The sequence below is a fragment of a genome, unplaced genomic scaffold, assembly GCF_019419815.1.
Source record: "Pyrus x bretschneideri cultivar Hongxiangsu unplaced genomic scaffold, Pyrus_bretschneideri_v1 Contig8, whole genome shotgun sequence".
Classification (NCBI taxonomy): domain Eukaryota; kingdom Viridiplantae; phylum Streptophyta; class Magnoliopsida; order Rosales; family Rosaceae; genus Pyrus; species Pyrus x bretschneideri.
In genome coordinates this window covers 5,470,974-5,489,651 of record NW_025999820.1, presented here as the reverse complement: position 1 = coordinate 5,489,651, position 18,678 = coordinate 5,470,974, and the positions used below count along the sequence as shown (strand labels likewise).

At 37.7% G+C, this 18,678-nt stretch overlaps 2 protein-coding genes and 1 pseudogene across 4 annotated transcripts; 1 reads left to right on the top strand and 2 right to left on the bottom strand.

The window, feature by feature from the left end:
* The first annotated feature begins 1,644 nt into the window (after positions 1-1,644).
* Positions 1,645-6,936, top strand: LOC103956435 (protein misato homolog 1). Of its 2 annotated transcripts, XM_009368427.3 has the most exons (11): positions 1,645-1,672; positions 2,208-2,295; positions 2,372-2,473; positions 2,558-2,603; positions 2,691-2,766; positions 2,842-3,211; positions 4,027-4,276; positions 4,626-4,868; positions 4,949-5,068; positions 5,814-6,269; positions 6,616-6,936. In XM_009368427.3, exons 2-10 carry the CDS (start codon positions 2,224-2,226, stop codon positions 6,260-6,262), a joined length of 1,728 nt encoding a protein of 575 aa, XP_009366702.2. In that variant the 5' UTR covers positions 1,645-1,672; positions 2,208-2,223; the 3' UTR covers positions 6,263-6,269; positions 6,616-6,936. The 2 variants fall into 2 exon arrangements, with proteins under 2 accessions (XP_009366702.2, XP_048431765.1); XM_048575808.1 differs by lacking the exon at positions 1,645-1,672 and having other exon boundaries at positions 1,684-2,295; positions 6,533-6,936.
* Positions 6,937-7,075: 139 nt separating this feature from the next.
* Positions 7,076-8,504, bottom strand: LOC125473235 (annotated as a pseudogene).
* Positions 8,505-12,944: 4,440 nt separating this feature from the next.
* LOC103956445 (LOB domain-containing protein 36) lies at positions 12,945-16,762 on the bottom strand. 2 transcript variants are annotated; one of them, XM_009368440.3, is made up of 4 exons: positions 16,602-16,762; positions 16,363-16,470; positions 14,533-15,536; positions 12,945-13,226 (listed from the first exon to the last, which is right to left on the bottom strand). In XM_009368440.3, exon 3 carries the CDS (start codon positions 15,511-15,513, stop codon positions 14,596-14,598), a length of 918 nt encoding a protein of 305 aa, XP_009366715.1. In that variant the 5' UTR covers positions 15,514-15,536; positions 16,363-16,470; positions 16,602-16,762; the 3' UTR covers positions 12,945-13,226; positions 14,533-14,595. The 2 variants fall into 2 exon arrangements, with proteins under 2 accessions (XP_009366715.1, XP_009366720.1); XM_009368445.3 differs by having other exon boundaries at positions 16,376-16,470; positions 16,602-16,761.
* Between the last annotated feature and the right edge of the window lie 1,916 nt (positions 16,763-18,678).

Below are 18,678 nucleotides of genomic sequence, written 5' to 3'. Positions count from 1 at the left end.
GATGGTTCAATGTTGATGTAACTTTCCAAAGAAAGTCAACTCTGAATTTTTCTTCGATTTTGTAAAACTTTTTGCTCCAAAGAGGCGAAACCTCAAGATACTTTTTATTTGTGCGAGTTTGAGACCGTATTATTGAGATGGACATATGGTTATGCCATTGTTTTGAAGAACTATGGTTATACCATTTTTAGGAATGAGGATACCCCATGCACGATACGTTCTAGTACTCATGATAATAACAGTTTATATTTTTTTTCCCCATATTTCCTTTGTGGAGTCTATGGCACTACGCTGCCATGCTAAGAATAGTCTCTCAGTAGTATTAATGTTTGTCAGGAAAACAAGGGTTAACGGGAGATAGTGGCAGATATAGATTTTTTTTGTTTTTTATGTTTTTGAGTGTGCGAGGTATAAAAGCTTGGTATAGTGTTGTTGCTTATGCTTCTTTGTTGGTGGGCAGGTCTTAGCGATGATGGCACGGAAGGAATTGAGGAAAAAAGTTCGGATGGAAAATTTTGAGTGAAGTATGTCGATTTGGTATGAAATGGGTTTGGAATTCCCGTGTCACCCTTTCTTGCCCAATTGTCGAGATGGGCAAACTCATGTCTGATGGGGAGATTTTTCGAGGTATGAGTGGGTAGTTGCTAATGCAATAGCCTAATCAACCTACGCAGTTTCTCTCTCTCACTGAACTCCATATCCCAGATCCAAAAGCGCACCACCCCCCCCCCCCCCCAAGTTTTTAATTTCAGCCACCGTCCCTTACTTTGCTCGGGGTAGACAGCAGCCCGCTCCTCCTCCTTCTCCTCTTCCTTCCCTCCTCTCTTCTTTGCCCTTTCCTTCTTTTCCTCCCCTTTCATATCCTCTTTCCCTTCCCCATCCTTGCATCCACCTCCTCTTCCTTCCCTCTTTCTAGTCTCCTTCCTTCGTTTTCATTCTCAGTTTTCCCTGAGTTTTATCGTAGTTTTTCCTAAGTCGGATCTCAACTATCCCTGAGCTAGTCTTAGATTTGGGCTTCATGCCCTTTATCCGGCATTTTTCACTTGCTTTTACTACTTTATGTCTTTTAATTTTCCTTCCTCCCTCCTCCCTAACTGTGATACTTCATCCCCATCCTACCATGTGCTTGGATCGGCAGGCTCCGATCAGAAATTGGATATCAAACCCACTTCCATCCCTCACTTCCCTTCCCCTAATAGGCATGCCAAATCCTCATCGAGACCAAGTGTTGGGTACTTTACATACCCATTAGCCTCACTCTACCCATATGTTACTTTATTTATATATATTTGCAGTGGTTCGTGAATGGGACTTGGATTTGGTGCCTACTTTCTCGGTTCGAAGTTTGGCTTCCTCTGAGGATGTAACAATGTGGTCTTTGCGGCTAGAGATTAGGGTTTTTATTGTTTGTTTCATGCAACCTTCGGGCCTAACCTTGTGTGGTCCTTTCGTTGTATCTTGGGTTACCGTTCTCATTTTGCTTGGGTCTGTTACTTTATCTGTAGTTGTTTACTTAGTTCTTTTTGGACCTTATACTAGTTATTAATGTAATGAAAGATATCTTACTTAATCAGAAAAAAAGAAAAGAAAAGAAAAAGTGGGTAGATGCTCACCCTTGGCATTAAATGGGTCCGCCCATGACCGGAGACAATTAGAGACGACCACCTCCTTAGTAAGGATTTCTTATTTGCTTGTTTGAGAAAATTTTTTATAAAACAGATTTACCGTCGTTATAGTGTCTCGAATTACTAATACAATAGCATTTGTAAGACTCACCAAATGGTCTTGTATTAGTAGCCAGAATTGCAATAGTAACAACGTTCCAATTCCACTGTTTATTTTCCTACTTTGTTGGTGGGTATCTGTTATTTTTTCATCTTTCTTTTTCTAAATTTCAACTTTTTACTTGATTTGTTTTCTTCTTTCTTCCATGGACATCTCCTGTAGTAATTTGTACCGGTACAATTAAAAACCCCTTCGTCTATTGCTACGAAAAGAGTTGTTTACCATGCCCACAAACTGTTTGTTGAAATGCCTAAATGAAAAAAGGGAAATGTCTTTGGGGCTTTTTTACTCGTTATTCTTAACATACAGGGATTAAGTCCAGTTAATTCAGTACTTAAATAGTCCAAGTCAGCCTACTACAAAAAGAGGGTTGCCTCCAAATTCATTCCCTTCCTCCCTCCCTCCCTCCGATCCCCTCGCAGCTTTGGTTCCAAAACCATGAGAGAACTCGTCACTCTTCAAGTTGGAAGCTTTGCAAACTATGTGGGCTCCCATTTCTGGAACTTCCAGGTACTTCTACAGCTTTGCCCAAAAACCCATTAACTGTTTCTTTCTGCAAATTTCTAACATATTTATATGTTTGAAGGATGAACTACTCGGGTTGGCGGAGGACGCTTACGCCGACCCGGTGTTCAAGAATCAGTCCTTGAACATGGACGTGCTCTACCGCTCTGGTCAGACGCGCCAGGTTTGCAGATATTATACTTTTTCAATTGTTTTGCTTCTGGTTCACCTTCTTACTTAAGAGACTCGTGAATTTTGACATGAACAGGGCACTGTGACTTACACACCCCGCCTCGTTTCGGTTGATCTTCAAGGTACGTCAAAAATTTCAGTTGGGTTTGTGTATTTGTTGGCCTAGAATGTATGCAAGTGTAAATTTTCATTTTTTTTGCCTGTTGCAGGGTCCCTCGGGTCTTTGAGTTCACGCGGCACGTTGTATAATGAGGGTTCATCTGCATCATCAAATATTTTCACATGGTTAGACCCTTTTGGATTTGGTTTTTAAAAACTTGTGCATAGATGAATTTAGATATCCCCTGGACCAATGTGCAGGGGTGGTAATGTTTCTACTCAAGCCGCTGAGCCTCATAAGAAGAATTTGTTCTTACAAAGTTTATACGAGGAAGAGCAGGGGGATTTTTTGACTCTTCAAAATGGTGTCAATGGTGAGGAGGAGAGTTCTCGAAGGGAAATTCATGACAGCGAAATAGTGGAGAGTTTAGAAAATGGGGTCCAGTACTGGACTGATTTTTCAAAAGTTCACTATCATCCCCAAAGTTTATATGAATTGAGTGGTTTGTGGGTGGATCCTCAGAAATTTGACAATTACGGGATTGGAAAAGAATCCTTATCTGCGGGTTTACAGGGAGAAGAAGTTAGTGAGAGGCTTCGCTTTTTTGTAGAAGAGTGCGACCATATTCAGGTATATTTTTGTTGTACAAACCATTCTCCTATACTTTGATCCATTTACAATTTTTTTCTTGGCTTAGTTTGTTTTGGGGAGGGGATGAGTTTCGATCTAAAGCTGTCGGTTAGTGCTAGTCGAGTGAGTTTTGTTTTCTTAGGTAAGGCGCATGAGATGCCTACTTTGGTATATTAGCTACTACCCCAACCCTGTTTTCTGTTATGCATGTCTATTTCATATATGTAGATGCTTAAGTCGGAAGGGCTGGCAGTGTTCAAGAGTGAATTTGTTGTGCTTCTGAAATTTTTATTCAACTTATGGTATTATAGATCATCACATATTTCTGATATTACTTTCCTTTTGTTTTATTGGTCTTCATTAAGTATTCATCTGCAATACATCCAATTTTCATTGTCAAATATACTTTAGAAGTACTATTTTCTATTAATCATGTACTTTATTTTAGCCTTGAGAAAGCCAAGACTGTCCAATATGGTGTATTAGTAATGTCTTTCTAGTTATATGGACAAATGTTAATTTGATTGAAACATCATCTATGACAATGACCTGTTCATTGTCCAAACTACATGAGCTATGTTTACATGGACAATTGTCTTTTTTTGTTTTTGTTTTTGAGATTGATTGCTGCAGTGGCTAATATTGACTTTGAATAAATCTTTCTTAGCCTTTTAAACATCAAGAGTAGAAGTAATATCCATATTTTCAGTTTCAAATGAGCTTCTGGTGCTCCTTTTTGGTATAAGCCTCTCAATGTTGGGGTTCAACATGAATATTGATTTAATGTATAACCTTGAGTCTTTGTATTTTGACAGGGTTTTCAATTCATCGTTGATGACTCAGGAGGTTTCTCTCCTCTAGCTGTGGATATTCTGGAGAGTATTGCAGATGAATACACAAATGCTCCAGTGATGCTTTATGCTGTGCGTGGTTCAGGTTCTTCCATGGACCCCAGAAGCCAGAAGCAGAGAGTCAGTAGGAAGCTTCACGATGCAGTTTCGTTTTCAATGCTGTCATCCTTATGCAAACTGATTGTTCCAGTCGGGCTACCCTCATTGAGTACAAGTAAGAAATTTTCCACTTGTCGAATGTATTATTCATACAATTGATTTTCAAGATTCTTCAGATTCATTTTACATGTTGCTCCAACATTGTGATTGTAGGGCCTTTTTTCCCCTCAGATGCCCGGTGTCATCCTATTTATCATGATGAAATCATTAATATTCTTCTTAGGTAGTTAAATAGCCCCCCAAAAGAGTATTGGCATAACTGATATGGAAGCTAGGTTTAAAAGCTTTATTTTGAACCAATGGTTTGCTATTTGGTTTCTATGGTGAGTGTAGATGCTCCCTTACTTTCTCTGTTCCGGATAAGTTTTCTTGTGGACTAATCATCTTTTCACTTGATTTGAAAGGCAAAGCTTCAAACTTTCTCAGCATCAATGATGAAATGCCTTATCACTGCAGTGCAGCTTACGCTGCCACCCTACATTCTGTTAGTCTCCCTTTTCGAATGGAACCACTTGGGCCCACTGGAGACTCATCTTATGCTTCTGGTGCTGCGACTGTTAGTGAGGTTGTGCAAATCTTATCAGGGCAAGCTAGGCAAAATATGGTTGCCATTCTGGATGCTGCAATGCCATCCCCTTCTTTAGCTGGTATTTATTTTAATTGATTTTCATATCGGTCCCTCAATTAATAGCAGTGATTTTGGTTAATTATTTGGCATTTTAAACAGAGAATTCACTTGGTGAGACTTTATTAAGGAATTTGCAGCCATTGACACCAGAGACAGCAGAAGATGTCGAGGACTTACAGTTACTAGAATCCATGACAGTCCATGGGGCCCTAGGATCAGGTACATTTTAGACCAGTAAAGCATCAGTTTTTCCTTATTATGTCTTCTTTAGTTTCCTGGAGAACATTAAGGATCGTTCATATTTTGCGCTTCTGGCTTATCGTTCAATGATCATATTTTCTGAATATGAAATTTAGTGAACGCTCTAGTTGCCTTAGTGACTAGAGCAGTGTAACTTTGGGTGTTGGCATTAAATAGAGCTAAAATCTTAAGGCTATTTGCTTTTTTTGTTTGGGCGACATTTTATTCACTAGTAATCAAATCTGGTGGTATCTGTTAACTGGAACTCGGGAGAGGCTTAAAACCATCTATCATAGGTTACAAGATATGTGTGCCCTATGTGGTACATTACAAAGAACTGTTTTAGTTCCTGAATATGTATTCCCTGGCAAAACCATCCCTAAAAATGTCCACTCTGGTGATAACTGTAGTCCTTTTCCATCTTATTCTTGTCATTAGTTCACTGTCATTTTGATTACATTATGAATCATTTGTGCATTTCATTGCAGTATAATGTATACGTAACTTGTTATTTCAGAGGAAATATGAGTTTAGTGCTTGTGGAATTGCAAAGCCTCTCATTGTTGAAACTTAAATTTCCACTCTTTTGATATGGTACCCGAACAAATTAGTTTGACAACTGATGGTGTGAGTTTGGGAGGGAGAAAAAAGGTATGAAATGTACCATTGGACTGGTGTGGACTGGATGCTTATTATATTTTAACTCATTGTTTGTGTTCAACAGGAGGTCATCGGGCATCAATTTCTGAAGTTAAGGATACAGTTCACGCTGCCTATGAGCATGCAATAACAAGGCCGATGTTCTGCCATCTGTCAGTGGCTCAATGTCCTCTTCCAATACCTTTGCCTTTTCCTTCAATCTTTGGCAACCTTGTTGGCCAACATGGTGAACTTTTGAGCACGCCAATTGTTGGTTCCCCATCGAGGGGATCACTTGATGTTCATTCCATCCCTATGGCAGCTAGACTACGGTCTAGCAGTGCCATCTTGCCATTTTTGGAGAATAGATTGGGTGGCCTTCGTAGCTGTGGGATTGCCAGAGGAGCACCTGGGGCAGAGTTAGTTAGAAGTTGGGGCTTTGCAAAGGATGAATTAGAAGACATGGGTGAGATGCTGTCTAAAATGATTGCGACACTGGATCCGCATTCTCAAATGTCATCTGATTCAGATTAATTTTCCGGTTAGTGTCTCTATGCATCTCTCCTTTCCATTTATTCTTTGTATATTATATAAGTGACAGTCGTTGGTCAGTCATAGCACCTCTTGAGTCCTTCACCCTTACTTAATTGGATTTCCTTTACCTCTTAGTTTTGCTCACTCGATTCTTCGGGCCGCCCTGGTATTTGCTAATATTTGTTTAGTTTCTATAATCGAAATAAAAAAGTCGACCAACCATGTCGATATGAATTTGACCAAGTTATAATGATAATGATGCATGTGCAGACATGATTCAACATTTTAGGGGGGTTGAATGTGAAGCTTTCTTTGCCTGGGGAAAGCAACTACTAACGCGCAATTTTACGCAGGTGGAGATATGTGGAAGTGCGGAAAGAATGGGTTTGACATGGCTGGATCTGGAAACAGAGAGAGAAAGAGCTGTACAAGCTGTCAATTTGTGGTGAAAGTCAAAGATGTATGTTCGAAACTCGGAATACAGGGCAAACCGGTAAAGGATGAGAGACCAACGAGCAATGAATTTCTATACAGCTGAATATTTTGAGTTAATCATTCACATTGTCTTGTTTTCTGCTCCAATATACATGGGAAGATCTGTGTGCCTATGTAAAATCTTTGTAGTTTTTACGTTCGGTTCTAAAATTATGTGGATATAATACCAAGACGTTTCATGTCGCAACTCTTAGAAAAGACTTAAGAGTACTTGGATCTAACGGAGGACATGACACAAAACCGAATGCAATGGCGTTCTAGGATTCATATAGCCGACCCCACTTAGTGGGAAAAAGCTTTGTTGTTGTTCTTGTATCGATTTTCAATTTCATGGACAAGTATTTGGACACAATGCCACCAGTCACGTAGTTGAAGTTCAATAGTATCTATAAACATGTTAACAGTCGATTTGTTTGTCGATATTAAGTGGTTTCGTTTACTACATGAGAATTGATATGGCTACTAGACGGTATGGGAGAAGTAATTACTTTGTTATTTGCTAGAAGCTCGTCGAACTTGTGGCAACCATAAGAAGCTCGTCGGTATTCCAAAATGTGAATGGCATTCCAAATCCGGCAATTGGTATGATGGTCAAATGTTTTGTCCAAGAACCCTTAACGCCCCCAAAGTTGAAATCCATTTTCCGCATACCAATGGATTTACAAATCCCACTTTCTATGTGAAAAGGAAAAAAGAGCGACGGATTCATTTCACACTGTATGGCTCACATAACATTCGTTTGTACCTTGTAAACTATCCGGCACGGATACGTCGGAAAATGATTCGTCATCGATGTTGAACGAAAGGATGACTTTCTTGTGTTCATCTACGGTTTGTTTGAACTCATATTATACACATCTGCCGTGCGAAGGTGAAACAAAATCCAAAAACGCTCGAAATGCATTACGATTCTAACAACTTTGTAGTCTCCAGCTTTTCGATCGCAGCCACATCCCACAGCTACTCCTGTGGACTGCAAAATGTTCATTTCTTTCGGGGGAGGGAGATGAAGGCACGACTTGGGAAGAAGCTTGGATTCCTTTAGCGCCGCATTGCATAGAAAAACCTTTTTTCGGAGTAACCCTTTAGGCATATAATTCCCTGACAATGGCCTGCAAAGTCCAAATACTTATGCCTTAGACCTCAAGACAATGGAACATTGAGGTCGAGATCTTGAAGGTAATAGACATCACTATCGTTGTCATTGCAAAGATCTACAAGCGACAATTAAACTTCTTCGAGTCATCGTTGGTTTCATTGAGGATGCAACACTTGGAAACGATGTAAATTGTTGTAGGTGGATGAAAATCTGTTGTCTCTGGATTCGGAAGGGTGTACATCCACAAAGCTAGGGTTGTTGCCACGATTTTACGAGCGCATCTGAATCGCAATAGAGATTTCGGAGGAAGCTATGACAAGATATGCAGCACCATTTCTTCTGGTTTTGCAAAAGTCTGCCATTTTCTGAGAAATGACAAAATGGACAGAAGAGCAAATCACAAGAACAATACTGCAAATTAAACGTATACAAAATAAATCTAGAAATTTGAAAAAAGTGGTTACTCTTTTTTATTTCTTATCAATTCAAGGAAAAGCAGTGTGTACGTCTCCTTGCACTCGAGTTGAATCTCTCTATGTGTAGTAGTTTAGAATAGAAATAAAAAAAAACTATTTTTGCTTTCAATGCTTTGAAATGAAGCCAATTGATTGTACAGAGGAAATCCAACTGGTTTGTAGCTAGAAATGAAATTTGCGGATAAAAAACTGTTTATGGTAATTAATTTGTTTATCTTAATTGTAAATATTTGTTAGTACTACTTTGACTCAGTTGAGGACCTTGGAAATATTTTTTGAGAAATTAATCAAAATAATTATTTTTCAAAATCCTAATTGCTAAATGATCAGTTTTTAAGTATATCGTTGAGCAGTTCAGCGATTGGGAATTTGAGAGAATCACTATTGAGATTCCAAAATCCCAATTGCTAAAATAATAATTTTTTAAAATCCTGATTGAATACACATTGAATTTTAAATAATTAAAAGAATTAAAATCCATCAAAATCCTAATTGAATACGCCCCCCTGATTTCTAATCATTTGAACCAACTTTCCTAGATTGTTTTGGTTGTGTAGAACCAATGAATCAAATCCCAATGAGATTTTTCTTTGAAATGAATCAAATCGGGTCTTTTTTTCTTCAGAATTAACTGGTTTCGAACTGATGGACATCTACACCAAAGTTTCAGTTCAATTATGATGAACATCAAAATTTTAATTTACACATACAAATCTCTGCTACTGCTAGAGTTATGGCAGAAATATCGCTTGTAGAGGTTTCTTGGGCTCTACGGTTCATAAAATATGCCTCCGACTGCTGCTTCATGAAACTAAGCGTCCGCGACGCAACTGCCGCCACCGATTTTAAAAATCTTTTGGTTATTTTTCACATGCTTCAAATGCGTTTTCACATACTTAATTTTGACGGAAGGTCTCATAAGGTTGAAGTAAAGAGTCGATACTCCATATTTCTTAAATTCCTATTTATAAATTTTTAATTTAATAAAGATAAAATTCATTCATGTGAAACGAGATCACATCATCACGCCATCTAACGTTTTAATCAGTCAACTTGATTCTTAATATAATCCTATCCTTGTCAAATAAAAACACAAATGAATCGATCGAGGAACAATAAACTCATTCTTCCAATTACTTTTAAACAGTTAGCCGACTAAAGCGATACAGGAAATATAAATTTCACCATAAAATCAATTGATTAGATGGAAAATAGTTCAACTTCTTATAAGTACACACAAAGTGTTTCTTAATGGGTGATGTGGAGCATGTGTGATCCTTGAATTTCACACGTATGCCAAACTACTATGATACCATGAAAAAAAAGTTGAGGTTCACTATAAGATAAATTAGTAATATGAATAGTAGCACAACTCCTTATAAGTTTGGTGTTATATCATTGTCCTTTTTATAAGAAGAAAAACTGGTTTCTCATGAACGATAAAGATTCACGAGCACACACAATCTAAGTAAATTATCAAAATTGGTTATCATCGTGATTTTCGTGTGATCGTTGGGTTTAAATTCAAATATTTGAGATAATTTGTGTGAAACCAATTTTTCTTGAGACGGTATTCTATCATTCAATATATAATTTTTCCTTGGATATAGTATTGGTCAATCCTTCCTCGTGTGGAAAACTTATTTTCTATGTTATTGTTGGGGCTCCTATGCCTCTGAGCTGTTTTGACGTAGTTTTTTTTAATTTTTATATCGTTCCCTTTTTTTTGTTCGAAACGCCTTTGTTAACCAATAAATAAATAAATAAATAAAAGTCTATAATATTAATAAGTTAATATAATGGAAGCAGTGGTGGAATCAGAATTTTAGCTCAAGAAGATCACAAAAGTCTCACCCTAAATTGCTCTCTTGATCAACGAAAGATAAGGATTTTTCGTTTCCTAAGCTGCCGACCACCATCATTTGGGTTAGGCTTGTCATCCTCTTCCTCAACTCAACCCCCATGTCTAGTATTACGACTCATATTCAAAATAAAAGTCCTTTTTAACAGAAAAGAAAGGAAGAAGGAGGGGAATAAAAAAAAATAAGAAAAAAGAGAAAGCATAAGTAATAGCATTAAAATACTTCAAGGAATAAAATAAAAGGATAAAACAAAATTAAAATAAAAAACCAGCACTCTCAAAACACTCAGCGACACATGTTAACTACATAATAGCCACCAGCGTTAAATCAAACTTGTGAAGGAAAAAGAAAAGAAAAGATTTTGGCTGGACACTAATGCCATGAAAAATCTTAAGAAATCAGAAGAATAAGTCTAATTTTTTATGTGTGAAAACCCTGGTAAGATAGATTTGGTACCATTCTGGTCCTACATGACTTCACCCATGAATGGAAGTGAAAAAAAAAAAAATGCTAAACTCCAAGAGTAGAAATCATTATCCAAATTTCTTTTAGGAAATGAGAAAAGAAATTTCATTTAAGCAACTATAGTTTGTATACAAAATTTAAAACAAGGGAATTAGAGAAGAAAATTCATCTGGTCACTTGTTATGTTCTGTCTAATCATTAATTAGTGCGTGCAACCTCAAGTGATTTTTTTTTTTTTGAATAAAAAATATTATCTACATTAAAAGAGGGAGGTTGACTTAACCTCACAATGAACTAGCAATAAAATGTGGTTCAAATTTGCCGTTAGCAAAATTCTAACAAAGTTGATCAAAATGACCATAACTACACATTTTGATGAGTTGAGAAATCAATGGTAATGAATTTTTAGTTAAAGAACTATTGTTTCAATTTGATTAAAATTAAGAAACCATTACTATAATTACTCTTAAACTAATATGAAATTGGCACCTGTGCAAGTTGAACGTCTTTGTTTAAAACGAAGGTAATTAAACTGTCACAGCTACCAGAGTGAGCTTTACAGTTTTACAGGGGCAGCTGTTTCTGTTTGCCTGTCTTGTCCAAAATGCATGGCAATGGCATGCACTTTCATGCACCCAATAATAATTATTTTATTGTTTGAAAGGTCGTCAAAAGACTTTTCACCTACTTTTAATCTGGTTTTAGCAAGTCAAATATAAAGCGGTGAAAGCATTGTGGTCGATCACCAACTGCTGGCTTCAAAGTTGAGGATGTGATCAAAGTGGACCCCACCGCACAGTTTTTCTTCTTCCTTTTCCATATCTTCACGTCTGTACCGTCTGAACAGACATTACATTATTTATGGAAAAGTTGTGATGGACGTGTTAATTCCTATAAAGCTAGCCCTAATCCCCATATGATACATCCCTTTGGTTGACCTCAACTTTTCTTCATAATGCTAAAACAGCTCTCTATGAAACTTTTCACGTACTATTTGCTACCTCGCATTGCTATCTCACAGTTTATCGGTAATTTACTTGAAGTGATAGAGAGTCGTGAAGAGTCTCACGTTTGAGAGAATCTTACTAGAATTTCTCACTTTTCTTTCATGGAGAGAGAAATCATTTAATCAGTCTTTCAATTAGTTACTTCAAAGTTCAAACAACCACCAAGACAAGTGTGTGCACAAGTTAAAAAAAAAGGAGCAATGAAGATTATTTGCTTAAAAACAAGACTAGCAAGTAACACTAATTATTATAAGCACTTTAAAATTCTCATTTTGCCTTTCTCTCTTTGTTTAGTTTTAAATTCAAAGAGGGCTGTTGACATTTTAAGAGTGCAAATAGCGGCTATATATATCTCAAAAAAAAAAAAAAGGAAAGGTTGAGTGCAAAATGACTATTAATAATAATTTTCTTATTTCATTAAAAAAATTCTTATTTAAATTTAAAATGAATAGTGTGAGTGTAAAGTCACTATAAAATATATGTTAATTCGTTCTGATAATAGAGGAACTTCTCTCTTAAAAAAAAAATAATAATAATAAAGGAAGATCTAATTTGACTAGTTGGAGATAATTAAATTGGATTCAAATACCCAAAAAAAAAGAGGCATGTAACGTGAAACCCACATGTCCACAATGCACATTTAATTATGCAACACAAACCAAATCCATGCTATAATATTTTGACCACTAGTTCAACACAATTATCAGTTTTCTAAGGCTGAAACAATATTAATTAAGTGGGAAGTTCACACACAAAAATTATTAACAATGACACTCATCAAATTCATAATAGAGATGGTAATGTGTTGAGTCCTTACATGTCAGCATGAGTTCAAACCTCATCAGTGACTAATATAACATCTAAATGTAACAAAATCTACCGTTTGACCAAAAAAATAATAATAATAACAAAATATATGGTAATTATTTTAAAATAATATAAATCACTATCAATATGTAAGAGTTAAAATAATATTAATATAATGGTACTACTAATATGTATTAGCAGTGACGGATTTTTAATAGAAATAGGCAAAACAAATTTAGTTGTTCACAGAGGCATTTCAGTACATCTACCACTGACTAGTACTATAATGATAACAATGAAAGTTAAATATATTTTTTTTAATATTCTGCACTAATCTACGCTAATAGCTAATAGAAGGAAAAGCGTTTTGAACCTTGCAATGGGTTGGAGGTAAATGCCCTAACCTCCAAGAGGGTCCACCGCTTACAGTAAAATTAAATATGAACTAACAGCGAGAAACGAGAAACGAGAAACGAGAAAAGGGCAATAGATAATTCCAGGGGTTCAAATTTACATGTTTGAAAAGAAAAAAGAAAGGGGATGAGTATTGTCCTCGATCACTACTAATTAAAAGGATAAAAACTGTACTCCCCAACATATCACTGCAGATCCCTACTACTTTTCGAAATGTCTCTACTCTGCAATGAAAAGTAGTCTCTCTCCTTCCTCAAAACTCAAAAATGATATCTCTCTCTCTCTCTCTCTCTCTCTCTCTCTCTCTCTAGATCTCCAGTTGTATGCAGACGATATGAACTGCATGAAAACAACAAGAAGCAAAATATAAATTAGGATATCACCTTAAAAGCCATACAAGCACGCACTCTTTTCATGAAAAAACGAGCATGAATTCTACGTAACATATCATTTTTGAGAGAGAGCAATAGAGAGAGAGAGAGGGGCATTTTTGTCATATTCGATAAAGAGGGAAGAACAATCGAAGCAGATAGTGAAGATCGTAAATAGTGCTGAGTCTGTCAGCGAAAAATGCCTTGAAAAAACCAGTCAGTCAGTTTTCTAAAGAGTCAAACGACGACGCAGAAGAAGAAGGCACAGATACATACATACATGTTTAAATTTGTTTTCAATTTCTCTTTCAGATTTTGGACCATCAAAACAACACCATGCAATCAATGCGTGCACCAGATTAGCCCAAACAAGCTTCGCCATCAACTGCCACTATATATATATATATTTTTTTTTCTGACATAAAATATTACCCCAACAAAAAAAAAATATATATATATATATATATTGATTCATGAGGAAGGAAAGGGATGTCACGAAAGGTGGGGAAAGTGAAATCTCAGATGTTATTGATGATTATCAAGAGAGAGACATCCCTGGCTGTGAAAAGACAATAATTCCCTCAAACCTAACCAAAACCCTTTCTCTGATTCTACTCTCTCTCTTTGCAATAAAGAGTAATTTTTCCCTTCCACAATGTTGCCCTTTCCGTGAAAATACAAACCCTAACCCTATGTCCACACAAACCCAAACCAGCACAACATTCATAAATGCAAAACCCTAATGTCTCCAAGGAAAAGGAAACTCATCTGAGGCGCTTTTTTAAACCAATCACACAGTATAAAAGTTAAACCCCATCATAACACTCATACTTTGCCAAAACCTAATGTACAAGGAAGGAAACCTATCTATACTCGGGGAAATGCTAAAGTGGCGGTGTTTTAAACAAGGGAAATTAAAAAATGATGTATGTTTAAAATTTTCACGTAACAATGTGTTATTGACTCGAAAAACCATCACATGCAAGATAATAAATGCGTAAGTACAAAACCCCAACAAAACCTCATGAAGGATACTTACCTACCCTATTATATGTCAATATGATGATATTTTAAATCAATCACGCATTTGTTATATTTCTAATTTTTTTTTTTCACATAAAGTAGTGCGACGTTAATGTGAGATACCGTGACATCTTCATGTGCAAGACCATAAACCAACAAACAATTAGAGCAAGAATTAATGAATATGAAATGTACGGATTTTCATTTCAAAAAAACAAAAAGAACAAACAAAGGAAGGAGGACATGCATACCTAGAATGAAAATTAGTTGAATGAAAAAGAGGGGAAGGCAGGGAAGAGCTGAGGAAAAACCCATCAACAAGAGGGACCCACACTCCTACCACCACCTTCCTCGCCCGGAACGGGTTTTGCCTGCAGCTGGGGTTGCTGGGATTGCTGAGCCTGATGATGCCCTTGCGGCTGTTGGGTTTGGAGCAACAGCTGAGCCTGAAGCTGCAGCTGGTGGCGGTGATTATGGTGAGGGTGCTGCGGCTGAATCTGGTGGTACGGACCGCTATCAAACCCAAGAGCCAAAGACGGCAAAACAGCGTTGCCCACCGCTCCCGCCATCTGAGTGAACCCGCTCAAATGGTCCTGCGCCTGCTGCTGCATTGCCTGTTTACTCTGATCAAAACTCCTGAACATCTCCTGCTGCTCCCTCGCCGCCACGGCCGCCGCCAACTGCTGCGCCTCGAAAATCTGTTGATGCTGTTGCTGCTGCTGGGGATCTCGAACCATCAGCTGACCGGAAGCAGCCGCAGTCGGAATGCCCATCATCGGAGACATGCTGTACGGCGGACCGGCCGAGGAAGAAGCGTTTCCTTGGAGCTGCTGAGCCATGTAAGTCGGCGGCTGGAGAATGGAGAGCATAGCTTGTGGGCCTATGTAAGTTGCGAGCTCCTTTTTGGCATTGAAAAGGTCCGCCTGGACTTGCTTCAGCCGCTGCTGGAGGAGGGAGATGAGTCCGACGCAGCCATAGACAGGGTCCCGGAGGCGGGCCTCCGCCTCGTAGGCCAGGGAGTTGACGGCGTCATCGCGCTGAGAAGCGCTGAGCTCGTTGAGGATCTTGGCGACATTGCTGGCGCCGAAGACCTTGTGGACGTTGGCAAACCTTTGGGGGTTGTCAGGTGGGAAGTAAGGCGCGAAGACGCACTCCGGCGTGCACTTCCGCCGTAGAAATTTGCACGCTGCGCACGGAGAGTTTGAAGACGACGACATTGAGGACGACGACATTATTTTAACCAAATTTAACCAAACTGCAACGAAAAAAAAAACCCAGAAACCCAAAACGATTAAATTATTACAAATCCATCCCACAAGTCAATATTTGATAATTTGACACAACAAAGGGAAGACAAATGGACTTTGCACCAAGGACAAAAACTTTAGAGAGAGGGAGAGGGAGGAGAGAGAGATTCATCTTCTCTAAAATAAGCATCGAAATGTGAGAAAATCAGAGAGGGAAATGAAAAGGGGATTTTTCATGGAAGCTTCACAGAATTTGGAAACCCGACATGATACCATATAATCGAACAGTTTCTTCTAACCAAAGCAAAGCCATAATATTGTTAAGAAATTATTTTTCCTTTTATTTTTTCGGAAGAAGAAAACAAAACCGAAGCGAATCGTTTTCGAGAATCAGATGATCATCGAGTGTCGAAAGTGCAAAAATTGCAGATACTGTCAAAGAAAAAAGCTTCAACAACAATGGCTTCCTTTACACACTGCACTCAGAGAGAGAGTGAGAAAAAAGGGGAGGGAGAGAGAGCGACAGTGGAACGGAAAACAATGAAACGAGAGCTAATTCGCTGTCAATTTTACCAGAAATGTAAAGGAAAACAGCCAAACGGCGTCGTCGAGAAGAAGCTCTCTCTCTCTGAGAAAATACTCCACTGAGTATTTGTTTGTTAAGTGTTTGCGTTTATGCCTGACACACGCACACTCTCTCTCTTCATCTCTCTCTCTCTAGATCCATGGCCAAGAAAATGCAAGAAAAACTCAGATCCGCGTAAACGACAACCAATCTGCAAAAACCGAATCGGAAAAAACGACGACAAAAAACTCAAAATCCACGAATCTAACCTTTATCTTTTACCTTCGATTTTTAACCTAATCAGCAGAGATTGCTCCGATCACAGTCGACGGCTCCGCCCTCCCTCTCCCCCCAAGCCGTCAAAGTCCATCAAACACCTGCGGTATGACAAAAAACCAGAAACAAACACTGACATCAGGAAAAGCGACGCCGTTTCGTCGATAGAAAAATGGAGAGCGGAAGGTTGGAAGAAGAAGAAGAAGAAGAAGAAGAAGAAGAAGAAAGAGACCTGTGAGAGCGAGAGAGAGCGCTCGATCCGATCTTCGCAGGATCCCAAACAGAAGCAGCAGAGAGAATGGAAAACACAAATTTTATTATTTCGAAGATATGAGGAAAGAATGAAAAATTAAAACTATATAAAAAAAATTGATGAGAGAGAGAGAGAGAGAGAGAGAGAGAGAGAGAGGGAGGAGAGAGAGAAGGGTTACCAGTTACCACGGCGTCGACGTCAAATATTTTCTTATATGCGTTATGTGGTTGTGGCCGTTGATGTGAGGAGGGAGGTGCGGGGACCGTTGGATTGGGTTTGGATTTTTTTTGGTTTTTTATGTGATATACCATTACTGACGTTTATAATGAAGGACATGTCATTCTGAGCGACCATTAAGTGCCTCCCCTGAGTTTCCTCTTTGTCCCTGTACTGTCTGCGTCGATTGTCGATACTACCCCTGTTTGGACGCTTTGCTTGCCTTGGTTTTCAATGCATGCCTTCTAATTTCCTGAATACCCCTCCCCCTCTTTTTGTCATTATTTTCTACCATAAAAATAGAAAAAGATAGTTTAATGCATGCCTTCTAATTTCCTGAATACCCCTCCCCCTCTTTTTGTCATTATTTTCTACCATAAAAATAGAAAAAGATAGTTTAATCGCTGGGATGTACCTCAGTTAATTAAAGTAAAGTATTCTTTTTACTGTTTATTTCAAATTTTACAATCCTGTTTGTGCGCGTAATTATTTGACTAAAGCAGTGTGTTTTATTGTGCACGCAATTTCAAATTGCCTCGTTTTCACACGCACGCACACGTAACTTAAAGTTTGATTAAAATTTCTCTTGTAGAAGAAAAAATTGATTAGTTCTTATTATTGGAAAGTAATCTACTCTTAAATCCATAAATGACAAAACAAAATTTTATAATCATTCCTTCTAAAAAGTCTTGAATAATTACCATGTTGACTAAGCCCAAATGAATAATTGCACGGACTGGTTGCCAAACTAACTTGCAACCTATAATTACAATTAATTAGTAAATTAGTTTGGTTTTTCTTCTTTTGGAATTAAGAAAATTAATGGTTTAAATTAGGAAAATAGCTGGATAAGGTATGCAAACTTTGAATTTCAAATACCCACATCCACCACGATCATCTTAGGTTTTTTGTTTTCTTGGACAATATCACTTGTTTTCTTTTTGAAGGGAAATATCACTTGATTTCATTTTGTTTTCTTTGTCAATTATATTATGTTTCCTAAAAGAATAGTGAAGGCAAGTTTAATTAGACTCGTAGAGTATGTTTGGTTTGCGGGTTGTGATAGGTTGTGACCAATTAATGACTTGAGTTCAATTTTTTATTTGTTGTATCAAAATATGAGATGGATAGAAGTAGGACTGTACATAATGAGTTATGAATCCATAATAAAGTGAAATACAACTCAATCTCATCCAACCCACCAAACTGATATGTATCGTTTAACTCGGTTCATTTACAATAGCATGGTGAAAACTCTATTCGCGCTCATGTGGAGGGACTAATAACCAAATATTTATTTTACATATTACATATCATATTCGGACTGCATTAGTTGTACATTAATGGGTCACAAGCTTAAAATTTTGAAAATACATGCCAGTGGGCATATAAGTAATTACACACCGGAGCTGCTCGCGTTCGGAGCCTTTTTTTTTCGGTTGAATCGCGTTCGGAGCATAGTTATCCATTTTACAGCACCAGCACGTCCGGATACCATGCGCCTTAACCGTAGCCAAGGTAATTTACCAAATTACCACTCTTCTTTGCCTCCACTCTTACTCCACACCCTGCTGTAACGGAAATGATCATTTTCGGATTCCTTTATTCTAATTTATTAAGTTTTAAGATTCGAACTATTGAAAGTTAATCAAATGATTAAAATTATTATAAGTTTTAAAGTGAGTTTTTTTTTATAATTATTGAATCAAATTTTAATGATCTGAATCTTTAAATTTAATGAATTAAGAAAAAGAATCGGAACGAAATTACTTTCCTGCTGCAGCAACTTCGTAAATTGACAGTTGTCTCTCTCAGCTGGACACCGAGGGCGAAATGGTAA

Coding starts and splice junctions, on each gene's coding strand:
- LOC103956435 (XM_009368427.3), top strand. CDS start 2,224: ATGAGAGAACTCGTCACTCTTCAAGTTGGAAGCTTTGCAAACTATGTG. Junction 2,604..2,690: donor CGTTTCGGTTGATCTTCAAG/GTACGTCAAAAA, acceptor TGCCTGTTGCAG/GGTCCCTCGGGTCTTTGAGT. Junction 4,277..4,625: donor GCTACCCTCATTGAGTACAA/GTAAGAAATTTT, acceptor TTGATTTGAAAG/GCAAAGCTTCAAACTTTCTC.
- LOC103956445 (XM_009368440.3), bottom strand. CDS start 15,513: ATGTCGTCGTCCTCAATGTCGTCGTCTTCAAACTCTCCGTGCGCAGCG.